We start from the raw sequence: 15,944 nt of genomic DNA, 5'->3' as shown, positions 1-15,944 counted from the left end.
GTGTGCGTGTGCATGTGTAAAACCTCCACACTAAATCTCACCTGGGACCACAGAGCACACCGTGGCTCACTGCGGGGCTGTTGGCGTGGCGGTGGGGGCGGGCACTCACCTGTCCCCGGGCGCTGGCTCCGGAGGAGTCCAAGGAGGCCTGCAGGCTCTGTGTTGTCAAACCCCAGGGTCTGGCTCTCCCTCCCAGCTGCCTCCTGTGCCATCTGATGCTGGGTCACAGTGGCTTCTGTGCCCCCACTTCCTGCGCGTCCAGGGACCGCACTCTTGCTTCCCCACAGTGCGCGCCTTCAGGGGCTTCGAGTCTGGAAAAGGGGAGAGTTTGGCTAAATTACCTTCCAATCCTGTGCCCGAGTTAGCGTCCTGTGATCTGAGGGGGATTAGAGCCGCGTTCTGTGACCTGAGCTCATGGCAGCGAGAATTGCCAGCCGTCCGGTATTAGAGATTCCCCGTGTGAGCGTTGGCCAAGGAACTGGAAGCCAGAAGCAGGTTTCACGTATTTATTCAGAAGGTGATTTTACAAAGAAGCATTTTTAGCATGATGAAATACGATGTTTTGAAATCTTTGTTTCCCTGCATCAGTTTATTACAATTTTTGTAATCCTGAAGAGGGTCTCTCATTGGCAGTCTTTCAGGCATTCAGGTATTTTGCATGATGTCTGATGTGATCGGTAATGAAGGTCGCAATGAAGTAGTAGCTGTGGTCGTAACCCTAGAAGACGAAACGGAGACGATGCCCTTCAGAAACATTAATTATTAGAAGCGTTAAACAGCTCTCTCATCTCTTCGTTTGCTTACAAAGTATTACAGTGAGGAAGGCTTATATTCAAAATCCAGCTTATCCTGCACTGGAAAGAGCAGCAAAACTAGCACAAAAAATTAAATTCTGCAAAGCGCTGTTTCTAGATGCTGCCATTTATATGCAGAGAGAGGAGCTAACAAATGTACAGAGTAAACACGATCCCATCAACGAGGCCTAAAAGGATCAGTTTAGAGCCTAGAAACACGGATAAGAAGGTTCAGCTCACGGAAGGGCACTAAAGTCACTAAAAGAGGTCACGTCAAAACACAAAATGAGCGGACCCAGCACCACAGAGAATGACTGCAGAAGCACCCGCATGATGCATTACTGTTTGGGGAGTCAAACAGAGTCATAGATCACGTTAGGAATCCCGCCTACACAGTAAACGCCCATCGTATCTCTACTGAAGGGAAAAGGAATAGTCCGTGAAACTCTGATACCCGTTAGCAACAAATCAAACCGGGTCAGAAGTTAATGAATCCTTGAAAACCACCCGGAAGCAGAGAGAAACCGGATGTGCCGGACAGTTGAGTGATTAATAAATAGTCAAAAGCTATTTCAGTTGAGGAAAATTTGCAAACCAGTTGAAACGCATTAATTCTTAAGCAGTTAGAAATGCCAAACAGCACAACAAAGAGCTTAGGATCTAATTCAAACAGTTGAAGTTGTATGTGTGTGACAGATGTGCATGTAACGGTGAGCCCGTGTCCCTTTTATTCTGCGACAGCAGCAGTCCAGGAACGTTGATCATTCAGTACCATTAAGGATTAGGCTCATTATTTACTGTTTTCTCAGTGGGTCAGTAAACTAATCTTCAGCACCACGAGCTTTCACAGTCTATAGAATTTGGTCTCAGATATCGCCCACATAATAGAAAGCCTTTTATTTTAAGTGTCTTACTATAATTAAAAACTATCTCACTAGAGGGAGCATTTCTAAAGTAAAATTTAAAAAGTACTTAGAATTCTGCTTTTTAATTCTTGTTTAGAACAAGCTAAGGCTTCTTGGGACTTGCCTCTTGTAACCTAAAAACAACGGGGATTTTCTTCTCTGTGCAGGCGGCTATGAAGTTATCGGGCAGTAACTGTCCATCTGAAAGAAATTGGTCATCTTTTCCTTGATCAATGAGTATGTCCAGCTGGGACCCTGGGTAGGACTTCACAAGATGGGTAGCATCATAAGCCTATAAAAAGAAAAATGTTAAAAATAAATCTAAAAGTGCCCAGAAACATATACTTCAGATTATACTAGACTAGGACCAAATAGAAATTTAAAGTCATTTAAACTCTAAAGCTGATTAAGCTGGAAATACGCTTTTCAGTTAGCTTAAAATCTGACCTGCCAAATTGTTATTTACAAGGTTTTCAGAATTTTCTTCCCCAGCGGTGGCGTCTTCCCTCACTTTCAAGCAGCCCAAGGCCAGTGGTAAGAATCCTGCACCTCAGGCAAGTGTAGCTGTTTCTTCTTCTAAACCTTTCAGGTTCTTAATTGCCCCTCAACTCAAAAATAATAAATAATAATAATAATAGTAATAATAAAAACGATAACTTTTTCTTTGTAAATCCCTCCACAAACTATTTCTTCAAATTCCATTATCTTCTTCTATTTCCAAATATTCTCTATTTCGAATCGTCTGTTCTCTGGTTTCTTCTTTTAGCTCTAATTCCGGATATAAATACATTCCGCCCTCCTGTCTGTTGTACAGCATGAAAGGTCTTCCTGAATTTTCAGGAAGACTTGATTTTAAAAATCTGAATTATATTAACAACTCAAATTTAGTATCTGAGAATCTGCTCCTACTTGTTAACAGGCCCATGATGACGAGTTCACTTGTAAAATAGACACTCTTGGTGGAGTTTGCCAATGGCTCACTTCTACATAAGAGTAAAATGAGTCTCAGGAGAAAGAGCCAATTTTATTTTCGTTTTGAAGCATCTGCTCTTATGCTTGAAAAAGTAATCTTGCTGTTGGGAATATGCTCATAAATGTACATTACACAATATCTCTTTTTATAGACTTTGAAATCTGGACTTTAAAATCCAAATCTGAGAGATGACGGATTTGGAAAAAGATACACAAAATAATTAAAAAGCCAGGTCTCATGGTTCTTATTGTACATAATTGAGCATATAGTTAATAAAAAGCAAATCTAAATTCAGTGATAATATGTGGCATTTTTGGTAATGCTAATGAGCAGTAATTTAACTTAGAAGTAATGTATAAATTGACCATTAGCAGGGGAAAAAAAAGTAGCCTCAGAATATCTGCTGTAATTCAATACAATTAGAAAGGAGGTGTTTTGCTATCGTTCTGTGTTTACACTTTTGCTCATTATTTTTAACTCTGGATCCTTAACTTGAGTGCGCTAGAAATACAATGTCTGCAGTACACAGCCTCTGAACAAATCCGAGCCCTTCGGAATGAGGACCGAGGGAGCCATCTTGCACCTACCTTCCATTTACTTTGGTCTGTGCCCAAATACCCACTAAAGGCTTTCTTGCCCCAAGGACAAAGCACTGGATTGCAAATTGGAGCAAATGCTGACACAGACTACAGAAACGAAACAAAAAGTAAAAATTAAAGACAAGTTCCATGTTAGGCTAAATCACACATGAACACACCTTGGCAGCCTGCTCAACAACTCAGAAGTTACTTACGACCTGATGATAAACTCTGACTTGCCCTGAGAACCGCCGTGAACAACGTCCCATTGGCTATATTACGAGCTTAAGTTGTAGGTCTTCCCATAACACATATTTTGTGTGTTCTATTAAGAGCTAATGAGTTACAGGTGCTAAAATAATGCAAAGTGACACATTACCCTTTTGTTAAATAAGGCATGGATGGAAATTTCCATTCTTTTTTAAAAAATCTGAGACACATGACTTCTCTTAAATGGCGCCAAGAACGTACTGAGCAGCGCCCTGAAATGCGGCAGGACTTTCTGTGTTCTGTGCGCTGCTGTCTGTCACTGGATGAGAGGCAGAGATGGGATCTTGGTTTCAGGGCGCTTACCCACCTTACGGTTATCAATGTCTACTAGCATTTTGAAAGGATAAAAAAAGTCAACTGAATTTGATTTTCTTCCTCAAACACAATAAATCCGATTCCTGCGCGCGCGCACACACACACACACATCCTTATTTAAGAACCCCTGTCACCCCATCAGCCTGTCACCCCATCAGTTAACCCCACTTTCTAACACAGCTCACCAGAAGGAAAGCATTTGGTGCCACCGAAAAGAAACGCCTTGAGGAACAGTTTCGCGTCTCGGTAGCTCACCTCAAGTGAGGACAAGTTCTTCCTAAGGGAAGGACACGGAGCCCTGGGGCTGGAGAGACAGAAGCGACCTGCAGGTGCCACAGGGCCGCACGTCCTTCTCCGCGCGGTGGCCCGCGGGGCTGCGCAGCACCCCGCTCTACATACAGGGGTCACTTCAGCGAACAATAGGAGTCAAGCTTCAAATAAATGAGTAGGAAGGCGGGGAGGAGTGTTTTTCAATCAAGCTGCATTCCAGTTTTCATCAGGGGCATGAAGAGCAGAGAATTCTTAAACTTTTATAAATCGTGAGTAGCTTCTCCCTCAGAAAACCAACACCAACTCCATAGAGATATTCTTGGTGAAAGTGTAAGTAAATGGGAGATATCGCAATAATAACATTAATCAAGAATAACCTTCAGGGAAAGAAAATGCCAAGAGCGGAACTGAAGCAACGAAATGTAAGATACAGGTTTGTAATCCTTGGAGCAGCCCTGCCTGGTGTGGCTCAGTGGGCTGGTCAGGCCACAGGCCAAAGGGTCACTGGCTGCATTCCTGGTCAGGGCACATGCCTGGGTTATGGGCCAGCTCCCTAGTACGGGACATGTGAGAGGCCAGCGATCAATATATCTCTGCCACATCGATGTTTCTCTCCCTTTCTCTCTAAAAAATAAATAAATAAAATTTTAAAAAAATTTAAAAAAAATTTAAAAAATCCTCGCAGTATACCAACAAGAAGCCACTGTGACGGAATTCGTGTGCGTCTGATTCTGCAGCACACACTGTGTGGTCAGACTGAATGCTCCTCACAGGCTCCTGTAATCCCCAAAATTCTAGGGAAGATTCGTCCCAATACTACAATAACACCTAATTTCAATCTCTGGAGCTTCCTAACATCATCATGTCTAAGAGGGATATTGGCCACTGGAAGCCCAGGTAACCTTACTTTGTATTTTCCGGGATTCTTTAAAGCACAGACCAGAGCTCCGTGGCCTCCCATGGAATGGCCAAACACAGACATCCTTTGGGGGTCCACTGGGAAGTTGGCGTTGATGAGCTGGGGAAGCTAGAAATAATTTAACAGCGTGACAAACAATATAAAAGTTCAGACTTTTTCAGTTATATAAAATAATCGCACAATCAACACTTCTAAATCACAGTCTTACAAAGGCAGGAACCAGTAAAGATTTTTTTAAAAACCTCACATAGACAATAGTAATTAATTTATCGCTGGAGAGTATCTGGTAGAGCCTCCCTGGATAGCAAGTTTAAGAAGATGCAGAAAGGACCTTTAAAGTGTCCTAAACTTTTGATCTGGTAATTTCACTTCTTGGAATCTACTCTAAGAGAAAAGTCCTGGAGGGAAAAGAATTATACAAAAAGATAACCAAAGGCAGCAATATTTATTATGGTAAAAAAGATATGTAAAATCATAAATGTCCTACATTAGGAAAAAGTAAATTATGGCATATGACAGCAATTATTAAAATTATGTTAGAAATAGGTTAGAATATTGAAAAATACTAATTTTTTTACAAAAAGAGAACACATTAAAAATGTTTTAGAATTATAGAAAAACGAGTTATACAAAAAAAAAAAATGTGGAATATACCAAAACATAGTTGTTGTTTGGAGCAATAGAATTATGTGTGACTCAACTTTATATTATTGTTTCTGAGTTTTCATGATATAGTAGAGATCAACAATAATAAAATTTAGAAAAATGCATAATCGGCACATAAATATTAATAAAACTAATGTTTTACCTCTTGTCCTTTCTAACTAAGCCTTGCTTAATCACTATAAAATGTCTGCGGGAACGAGCTGCCAGAGAAATAAGATTTTTCATAAACTATTTTCTTTGCATGACCTGGGCAGCCCACACAGGCATCAGTGTAATTGTTAAATTAATTCAAATGGCCGTGAATAGAGGGACAGTATGAGTGACCTCTGGAACTCTCACTAAGACAGTGAAGACACCTGCCCCCAGCAGGTCCCACCGCCCCGCGTCCTCATTTAAAGCCCTCGGGCCTAGGAGGACGCGCGGTCCCACACCGAGGCCCGGGCCGCCGTCCCTAAATGACCGCGGCAGGGACTGAGTCACCTCCTCCGTCACGTAAGAGTACATCCGGTAGTTCGTTTTCCAGGGCCCTTCGGTGGCGTCCACGTAAAACCCGGCCCCGGTGCCGAAGTCCCAGCTCTCGTCCTCTCCCTGGATGTTGCAGCCACCTGGGCACAGCAAGGAGAACTCAGTTGTTCCCTCTGCTCTGTAGTCACGGCCCAGGGTCCATCATACCCTCTGCAATGAACCTGGAAGTTCATATTTGCCCTAAAACCGTTGACCAAATACGGTGGGCGCTGTCTCTGCCCTTTGGGGCGCACCCTTCCTGGCCCCTGCAGCGGGGCCACGTGCCAGCCAGCGAGGCGGGACACTCACGGCCAAGGGGTGGCCGGGCGGCTGTGCTCGTCTCTGCTGACGTGCCCTCCAGGGTGTTAGGAACCTGCGCATCCACCCCCCCAACCCCCCGTCCCACCCGTCCAGGGGCTTCCATCCTGTTTTATCTTTCAGAAATGCGTCGGGACCCTTCCCGGGCAACCCTCCCCTGTTACCAACATGCCCACGATTCTCCTTCCCACGGTGGCCTCGGGACGAAGAGGGGGACAAACGCCTCTGCCCAGTGCACTGTCCTGCACTGAGGCGTCTCCCCCGGGACCAGGGACTCATCCCATCATGTTTCCTTCCATGGTGGCTGCCCATCCCCCACTGGGACCTCCCTGGGCTCCTTTTTAATCTGTTAGGGGTTATGTTATGCGTGGCACGAGGTAAAAAGCCAAGCCAACCGCTGGAATTTTCAATAGAATTACAGTAACAGGCAGAGGAACTTGAGGGAAATGACCTTCTCCCTGATGTTCAGTCTGCCCATCTGGGAACATGACATTTTCCCATGTACTGAGGTTTTCATTGATGATCTTTAGCAAACTTTATCACTTAAAAAAATTAATCTTCATATTTTAAGTTTATTCCTAGACTGTGTTAGCTGGCACTTAAATTTCCCGAGACTCCCAGGGTCACCAAACACGTTTTACCTATCTGATGGACGACGCTGCCCGAAGTTGAATATTCTCTCATATAAACATTCTAATCATTTATGTTAAAGCCAGTACTGTTTAAATGCTATGGTTATTTGATGGCTAACAGATGAGGCACACACAATTATCTTGTGATACACAGTTTACCTACAGAACAGAAAATGCATGCAGCGTGGCACCTCAGCGTCACGACGTCATTGGAAAGTTTAACAGAGATAGAGCAGAACTATGACATCAATCTCCCCATGTCTCCGGCGCCCCACTGAGAACTTAGGCTTAGCGGTCCCCAGCGCCGAGGAGGGACGCAGCGGCGAGCACACTTACGAGGGCTGGTGTCCGGTGCAACGACCACCAGGCCGTGTTCAGCGGCAGCCTGGTGGTAGCCGGATTTGGATATGAAGTTCTGTTCTGTGCACGTTAAACCTGAGGATCAAAAACAGGACCTCGTGCTGTGTTAAAAATGGTTCATAGGCTTTCGTGTTTCCATAATTCGGGAAAACAATCTTACTTGGTATTATCGAAAAGCTTTTTTTTTTTTTTTTTGACATAATTCTAAAGACATTCAAGATCCCTTTCTCATAAACTTTGTAACAGTATTAGTCTAAGATCTGTCGTAGATTAAATGCTCCCGTGGCTGTCCTTTGAAAGGCGCGCTCCCTGAAGTTCCAAGTAGTAAATCCTCAGGACGGGGTGAGCTTGGGAATTCAGACTTTCTCAAGCTGTAGAACAGCGACATGGTGCATGAAACAAATGTAACAGCCCCAGTGAGATGCTATCAAACATGCTACTGTTTCAACATTAAAACATAAATATTCAGAAAATACTACGGTCGCCATAATATACATAACTTAATATTTTCATATACAAGTAGTTCATAACCACAAAATTCAGCCTCGTCATCCAAGAAGAGAGTAATGCCACCGTATACCTTCCTTAAATTGAGAAACTGAGTTTGAGCCCCAGTTTTTACAACGGTTTCTCCCCTTTTTTCTACCTCTCTGCTTTCTGGTCACGTGACAGACAAGCCAAGTTACTCCTCTCGCTACAGGAGTCTAAGACGCTAACGACGTGAGGAAGGCCAAGGAGGAACAGGCGCCAGACGCCCAAGCTGCACAGCAGCTAACGCAACAGCCCTTTCCCAGCGGCCCATGGCAGACGTCCCACGACACCCGAGATGAGCAGTGCTAACTGCCAAAGGCTACTGATGCGTGTAATGCAGTCTGAATTAACTACAGAACACTTTCATAGTTTCCACCTATCCCCTAACTGCCAGCACAGAGACTTATGAAAACGGTAGCCCAGTAAAGATCTGTGAAAGGAATAAATGAGTTCAAGCGATAAAGTATCACTGGATGACGTATTCTGGGAGTTTATGGATATAAGTAAACTGTGAGGACATACGTGCTTTCGCTAGTCATGGCAAGAGAACCACGTCTTTGTCCACTGCACGCAGAGGTATGAGAGCCACGTCAGGGTGCCAACTGCCCCAAATACTGATAACGTGATGGTGTTCACAGGAGGCAGGCTAATAGTGTAGAAAGCATGGGCTTTGGATGCCAGGCAGGACCTGGCTTTACAGGTTACTCTGCCACTGACTCGCTAATCAAAATCAGGCCGTAACTCCAATATTCTGAGCCTCAGCTTTCCTTGGAGAAATGGCACAATCGTGCCTACTTTTACATCCTAAGGCGGTGTGAGGACTACATGTGATAACATGTAGAGAGTTCTGCATTGTGTCTGGGACACGGGGCACAGTATCTGGCACTTGGGAGATGTCCTCTGTTTAGAGACCAGAGGAAAAAAAAACTTTTCTAGTTGGAACACCAATTTCTCAATTAGGGTCATAGGGAGTGAACTGTAGACTCACAGAAATGAAGATAATTCTACCAGTAGGATTAGTCTCAGAAGGACGGAGACGATAGCTAATTAATGCCCAGGTCTCACCTAATATGGTCTGTGTTAGCGGCACCATCTCTACGAGAAACGCTTGGGTAGGTGCAAACCAGGTACGTCACTTTCCTAAGCTCTGGCCCCTGAGTCCAGAACTTGACATCCTCCACTAAATTACTTGGTCTAACTGAAAAAGGAGTGAAATACTTTGGGTGGTGGGCAGCCAATGCAATGCACAGAGAATGTACACTCGAAGCCTATATAATCTTATTAATCAATGTCACCCCAATAAATTTAATTTAAAAAATAATAAATTTAAAAAAAGAGGTGATTTTGTATTTAGTAAAACAGCTTTACTTTTGGGGGGGGGGGCGTGGTGGTGATACGTGTATCAGGCATTAGTGTCTGAAACCCAGACTTCTAGGCGTGATTTTGAGTCATGACGTTTTCTGATTACACGAGATTTACTCTCCCAGCCTTTCATAAGGAAACCGTTACCTGGGGGTGGGCCCCAATATCGGATCAAGGTTTGTCCTGGGGGAGCTGTGGCCTGAGGAAAGCCACGCCTAGTGGTGTTAGTCTTCCTCTCCCTAGAGTTTTTAACAGGTGAAATTTAGCTAAAATTAAAACAAAACAAAAAAGCAGTGAAATCAATGCAGATCAGTAGCCTGAAATGATTCTCAGGACGAAGGGAGAGTAGACTATGCCAGGCTCCTCACACCTTTTGTAAACGGCTCCGCAAGCACACTGATGAGTCATGATAAAACGGTAACACTAGCCAGTTAAAAAGAAAGAGACACTCCTTTCCGTTGTAAAACCCAAACGTACACCACTTACCGGAGAGCCAGTAAAGCGCGGGGCATTTCCCGGTCTCTGCCTTTGGTGGCAAGTAGACAGCAAATTTCATTTTGCAACTCAGCTCCACACTGTAATTTTAATAGTCACACACACACAACAGATCAATGCTCCTCGTCAGTCAAAAAAGAAACATAATATAAGTGGTTTAATGTCCGAAGTAAGCGATGCCATCAACATTTAAGGAATGTAAGGAGGTCTGTCCAGAATAAGTCCAGCCATTGTTAATATAATGAGAACGGTTTGCACAACATTGATGTGACCTGGCAGCCAAGGAGAGGGGACTGGAATGCACATGCGTGAACAATGACGACCTCACTGTACTAGTCAGTGGGGGCGGTAGATGCCATTGAGTGAGCATGTGTACTGTGTGGCTGTCACATTCAAAATGACGGAGTGACTACAGCAATAAATCCACATCCAATTTTGCGTTAAGTTCTAATATTTCTCCACAAAAACTGTTCAGATGATTCAAAAGGCCACAGCTATGGGCAGCTGGTGACTGCCAGCTTCATCAAAGCAACACACCCGCTCATACATCTTGTCTCGGGCAGTTTTTTGGCAAAACATCAAATCACCCAGGTGACTCAGCCCCCCTACTACCCAGATTTGGTGCCCTGTGACTTCTGGCTTTTCCCAAAACTAAAATCTCCTTTGAAACAGAAGAGATTTCAGGCCATTGATGAGCTTCAGGAAAATACGACGGGGCAGCTGATGGCATTTGGGAGACCTGTGTGAGGTCCCAAGGTGCCTGTCTTGAACGGGACTGAGACGTCATTGTCCGGTGTACAATGTTTCTTGTATCTTGTATCTTCTTCAATAAATGTCTCTATTTTTCATAGTACATGGCTGGATACCTTCTGGACGGACTTTGTACTTTGGCCCTTAAAGAATGGGGCCAACTCAGCATGGTGATATATTAATCAGTCTGAGCCTATGCTGTGCACACAACAGTCATTGTGGCCAAAAAAAGTTTAAAAAAAAAAAAAAGTTTAATATCCTTAGTGTAGCACTTATATTACTAAAAGAAAAACTGTTTCTATTTCTATAAAAAATGTATAACATTTTATTAAAAATAAATTCTAAAGATTTTAAATTACATGTTTGCCCATGGGCACTGAAATGTATGTACCACATCCTTCATTTGGTCTTTATCACTAATATCTTATTAAAACCGCTAATATCAAGGCTAGATAATTTTGATAAACAATATTTTTCCATGTAAATAGTAATTCATGCAACAATAACCTTTCATGGGCTTAAAGAATCAAATGGATGGAAACAGAACAAGAGATACCAAATTATATCTTCTTAGTAGTTACCTGTCATGTTCAAAAACTTTCTGGAGTCCCCCAAAGCATTTGTTGCTGGAAATCTGTCTTAATGCCATTCTTTTTCCTATTAGGGAAGATTAATTTCATTAATTTCTAGAGAATTAGTTCTTGAAAAATTTGAAACAAAACTGTTTTCAGATAAACGATTCTTGGTTTATGCTTTTAATCTATAACAAATTTTTAAATAATACACTGCTTACCAGAGGCTATTAATTATTGAATATTAACTTTAGCTGTTCTTGTTCATGATCCTATCTTAAATAACGAACTAACAGATGCAAAATTTTAACACATACACACACGTGACTAAGGGATAAAACTGACTGGCTGCATTAGTCTATGAGAAAACTTTATTTTCGTAAACTTAGTACGGACTCTTTGTGCTGCCCCAAAGCATGGAACGTACACTGGGTCTGTGTCTAGTGCGGAAGAGGTGCCTAGGAGTCACTTGTTGACTAATTCACTCTTCGCCTCCTACCAGCTCTTATGGAAAAGTTTTAAAAACCAGCTTGTCCTCTATCACTCTACACTTTATTACTCATTTTAGTCAATGACAGTGAGTCTATCTCCTCTGCTCTTCATTCAATTCAAAATCAGATATTTCCTATTTGGTCAGATAAAACAGTTAAAGTACTGTTTTTTTGTTTTTTTTTACTTGGTAGATTGAATTTAAAAAAATAAAAGCTTTAAAGTTTTTTTTTCCATCTAACCACCCATTTTCAAAACTACCTTCAATTACCAATTAAGAAAAAAGTGAGGCTCAATAAGAAATATGACATAAACTAAGAATTAGATATGATATATACTCTGACTTATGGTACCCTAGGTAATTTGCATTTTTCATTAAATTTTTTTATGAGCAAAATAATGTTTCAAACCAAGCTTTTAGATTTTCCATTCAACTTTTAAAGTAACACGCAAGAAATAAACCTTAAATTCACCTGTCCAACGGCTACTTGCTCTTTTGTCTGCACCCACGGGTGGATGATCCTGGAAAAAAAAGACCCAGTGGTTTAGGAACAGGACGTACTTTTCATCACAAAGGTTATACAGACCCGTGACTCATCGTCCCCAGGCGACACTTCCTTCTCCTGAGGCAGGTGACTGTCCACCCTGGATGCAGGAGCAGGGAAAATGCCGCGGATGGACCAGCACCGCCACCTCACCTTGGCATTAATGTCATCACCCTAATGCCTACTTTGCCACAAGGCCTGGCGTCTAGTCAAAAACTGTTGCTGGAATAGGACTCCTAGGAACAAAGTTTATCTACTTTTCCTTTTAAATAAAACTTTTTAAAAAAAGTTTTGAAGTATACATCGGAGTCCACTCGTGAGAGCGAAGAAGACGGGAGGACTAGAAAAGGAAAGATGAAAAAGCCCACATCTGTCTGGCCAAGAGCTGCAGGTCAGACTTGTGGTTCAGGGAGGAACGCGGAGGGAAGACTTCACGGCCTGCGGGGCCGCCTGGCTAGAAAGGATGAACTGGTGAGGCATTGGCTGGGCTCATGGCTGAGGCTCGAGTGATTGGCACGAACCAACCAACCAACCATTAAGTCAACAGAAACGCACACTGTGCACACCATGTCGTCTGTCTTACAGATGTTGCACGTAAGGTCCAGAACAGCTTGTGTGGGAGGAATCGTCGGCAGCCGTCCGTCTCGAGAGACGATGGTGTAGCTTCTTAAGAGTCTATCTGCACCGCCGAGAATGGCTGTGCAGTCCGACTCGGGAGTGACACGGTATCTGTCTCCTCCCGTGTTGAATCGACATCTTGCGATGACGCTGGAGTGTCCTCTCCAGTGAAGCTGAAGCTACAGAGCCTGGGCAGGGTGATATGGAGGGTCTGCTGTTGCCCATGCAGCAGACCCCCCCCTCTCTTCGCAGCTGAAGGGTCCAAGGGAAAGACGGAGTCCATACAGCTTGGCTTCAGGTGCGCCGCAGGAGTTGCCGGTGTTGACTACAACTTCAAACCGCCTTAGGGACTCCGGCTCCGGATTTTCTGTCGGGGTTTACTCCCTTAGCCTTTCCCCTGAAGAGGTATGCCGCAAGGCAGCGGAGGTTTTTTGGAGTCAGAGTTTTCCTTCTCTGGTGGGAGGAATGGAGTCACAGAATAAGGGAGCAGAGCAAAAACCCAGACTACCCCCTTCCCAAGAAAAACCGCAAACAAAAACAACGGCATGGTGCCCGTGGGAGCTGCTCCATGTTCCTAGAAAGCCAACGCCATGGCCATCCTTGTTCTCCGGAGAAGAGGGGTCCCTCGGTGCGTTCGTGATCCGCGCCAAGCCAGCAGGTAAAACCCAGGCAAAGTCGTCTTCATTCACAAAAGCAGACATTTCTCCGAAAGGCCACACTGTCACACGTTACTTTCCTTTTCTCTCACCCCTCGAAACTAAGTGCCATCGGCCTCCAGAAACCCGCTCTTCGGATGCCCACCCATCCTCTCCTTCTTCCAGGGGTCCCGGGCGCTGCCCATCCGCTCTCCTGGCGGTTTTGCTCCGCGTCGCCCACGCGCCTTGATGTCGCCCCGGTTTCTTCCCTGTCACAACCGGCCCAGGCCTCCCCACCATCGCTGGAGGACGGTCCTGGGAACCGCGGGCCGCCACGTGTGTGTTCACCCCCTGGGTGTTTCTCTCCCACTCACTCCCACCCCCTCCGTGCCGACGACGCTTCGGGGATGGGAGAGCCGCAGTCGGCCCCTCTGGGTCCAATTGTTCTCGATCGTTAGGGCGGGAAGTCAAAGAAGGGGGACCCTGAAGACATTTTAAACGGGGTGGGCAGGACGGGCCTGGATGCAAAGGAAGACAAAGAACGGGGAAGCAGGAGTGGTTCCAAGGGCGGACAGAAGCTTGAGCGTGGATGAGCTGCGTTTCCCCAGCCAGCCGCGCATCTGCGGAGAAGGTCCGGCCCGACGCGGACGCAGCCCCGGTGGCCGCCGATCCCCCGCAACCAGGCCCCTGGGGGCGCTCGTCACGCGCTCTGCGGCCTGTCCGCTCAATAAACTGGGGGTGCGTTCGGGAAAACCGGTGGGAATGCAGCGGACACCCGAGGAACCCACAACCGCGTCTCGGAGACGGCACGCCCGGGCGCCCCGGGCAGCGCGCCCTCGGAATCCCCGGGGAACCGACGGGAATTTGGACGCAGGCCCGCGCCAGCGCGCCAGCCCGCGGCCCCCTGCCATCTCGGCGCTCGCGCCTGCGGGACTCGCCGGTGGCTTCGGCGTCCGCCCCGCCCAGGCCCCGCCGAGCGCCGGTGCAGCCCGAGACCCAGGCGCGCCGAGGACGCCGGGCCTCTGCACGGACCCCGCCTTACCTGCTGCGCCGAAGGCGGCGGTAACGCAGGGCACCCTCGGGCCGGGAAGGGTGGGCCTCAACATGGTCGCCAGGGCTCCGCCCCCGGCACGCCCCCTCCGAGGCCCGCCTATCCTCGCCTTCGTCTTCCGCGGCCCCGCCCCTTAGGCCCCGCCCCCCACGGTCCCCGCCCCTCCCTCCTCGCGCCCCAGCGGCTGGCTGGCTGGCTGGGTGCGCACATTCCAGCCCTGTCTGCCCCGCGGGCGCGCGCTCTTCCCGGGGGCGCAGGGAAGTGCCGGGGCCTGAATAAGGCCCGTTCTGGTCCAGCCTAACTGGTGGCCAAGATTTGCACGTGGCTCCGAAGTTACTGGGAAACCAGGACCTAATTTTGTCCCCCCCCCCCCCACCAAACTCTTGCCAGTTCATCCAGTTGGTACCCGGAGTTAAAACAAGGGCTATTTTTAAATCCAGGGAGACCTCCACCCCCGTTCCTTTTCTTCTCTCAATGAAAGCTGAGCTGAGTAAGAGTTGCCAGTTGATGGCTTGCAACCAATCTTCCCTTGACCTTTTGCTTGATGGAACCGATTGTGAGTGTACTTTGCCTGTTGCGAAAATTAATCTAAAGGCCAAAAGGCTTAATTTTTAAAAAACCAACAGCTATAATATCTGAAAGGCAGGGCTGGTCTCCTGGGCGTGCCCCCCCGTGCAGCAGAACAGCGTTCCTAGCTCAAAAGGACCTGCGTCTGGTTCATTCTCCGCTTGGTTTACTTCACTCCTCTACCACCTTGTTTATGGTTTTTGAACAAGAGGCCCCGTATTTTCCCGGGCGCTGGGCGCCACTGGAAGGACTGTGAGGTGAGTGACCTCTCTGGGAACTGACCTTGTAAATCTGGAGACCACACAGATCACGTGCCAGAACCAGTCCTGCGGCCCAGGCCATTTGGCCGTAATGAACTGACCTGTGGCCCGAACCTGTGAACCTGTGGATCAGTCGGGACTCAGCCTGAAGATGATATTTAGCTACTCAAAATAATGTTTTTATCCTGAGAAAGCATTGAAATGAAAAGCGTTTCTTTCTCTCTACTGTTTTAAAATACAAATCCCTGAACAAAAATTCTCTTCAAACTGAGTGATGTTAATGCCCCGAGCATTTTTGGCAGCTAGAATTAAATAATTTAATCCTGAATTAGAATAGAGGTAGAGGCTTTAACTAAATGTGTCCGTTGATTTGGTTGTCACGTAGCTTATGGTCAAAGATTAAGAAAGCGTGTTAGTCATGTTCTGAAGGACTGCCTGTCAATCAGGTTCCAGGAGAAATGTTTAAAAACACACTTTGCTTGAGAGAATAAAAAAATAGTTCAGCACAAAGTGATAACTTAATAGTGGTTGGTGGTCACAAGATGTCTAGTTTCTGCTTTTTGCT

The 15,944-nt window shown here is 45.8% G+C and overlaps 1 protein-coding gene across 2 annotated transcripts; it reads right to left on the bottom strand.

Moving 5' to 3' along the window:
• Positions 1-492: 492 nt before the first annotated feature.
• ESD (esterase D) lies at positions 493-14,630 on the bottom strand. Of its 2 annotated transcripts, XM_090258527.1 has the most exons (10): positions 14,544-14,630; positions 12,176-12,225; positions 11,224-11,297; positions 9,884-9,972; positions 7,481-7,579; positions 6,171-6,295; positions 5,013-5,132; positions 3,260-3,358; positions 1,824-1,991; positions 493-718 (listed from the first exon to the last, which is right to left on the bottom strand). In XM_090258527.1, exons 3-10 carry the CDS (start codon positions 11,289-11,291, stop codon positions 638-640), a joined length of 849 nt encoding a protein of 282 aa, XP_090114653.1. In that variant the 5' UTR covers positions 11,292-11,297; positions 12,176-12,225; positions 14,544-14,630; the 3' UTR covers positions 493-637. The 2 variants fall into 2 exon arrangements, with proteins under 2 accessions (XP_090114653.1, XP_090114652.1); XM_090258526.1 differs by lacking the exons at positions 12,176-12,225; positions 14,544-14,630 and having other exon boundaries at positions 11,224-11,322.
• Between the last annotated feature and the right edge of the window lie 1,314 nt (positions 14,631-15,944).

The sequence above is a fragment of the Furipterus horrens genome, unplaced genomic scaffold, assembly GCF_987537825.1.
Source record: "Furipterus horrens unplaced genomic scaffold, mFurHor1.1.pri manual_scaffold_12, whole genome shotgun sequence".
Lineage (NCBI taxonomy): Eukaryota > Metazoa > Chordata > Mammalia > Chiroptera > Furipteridae > Furipterus > Furipterus horrens.
This window is presented reverse-complemented; position numbering and strand designations above follow the sequence as displayed.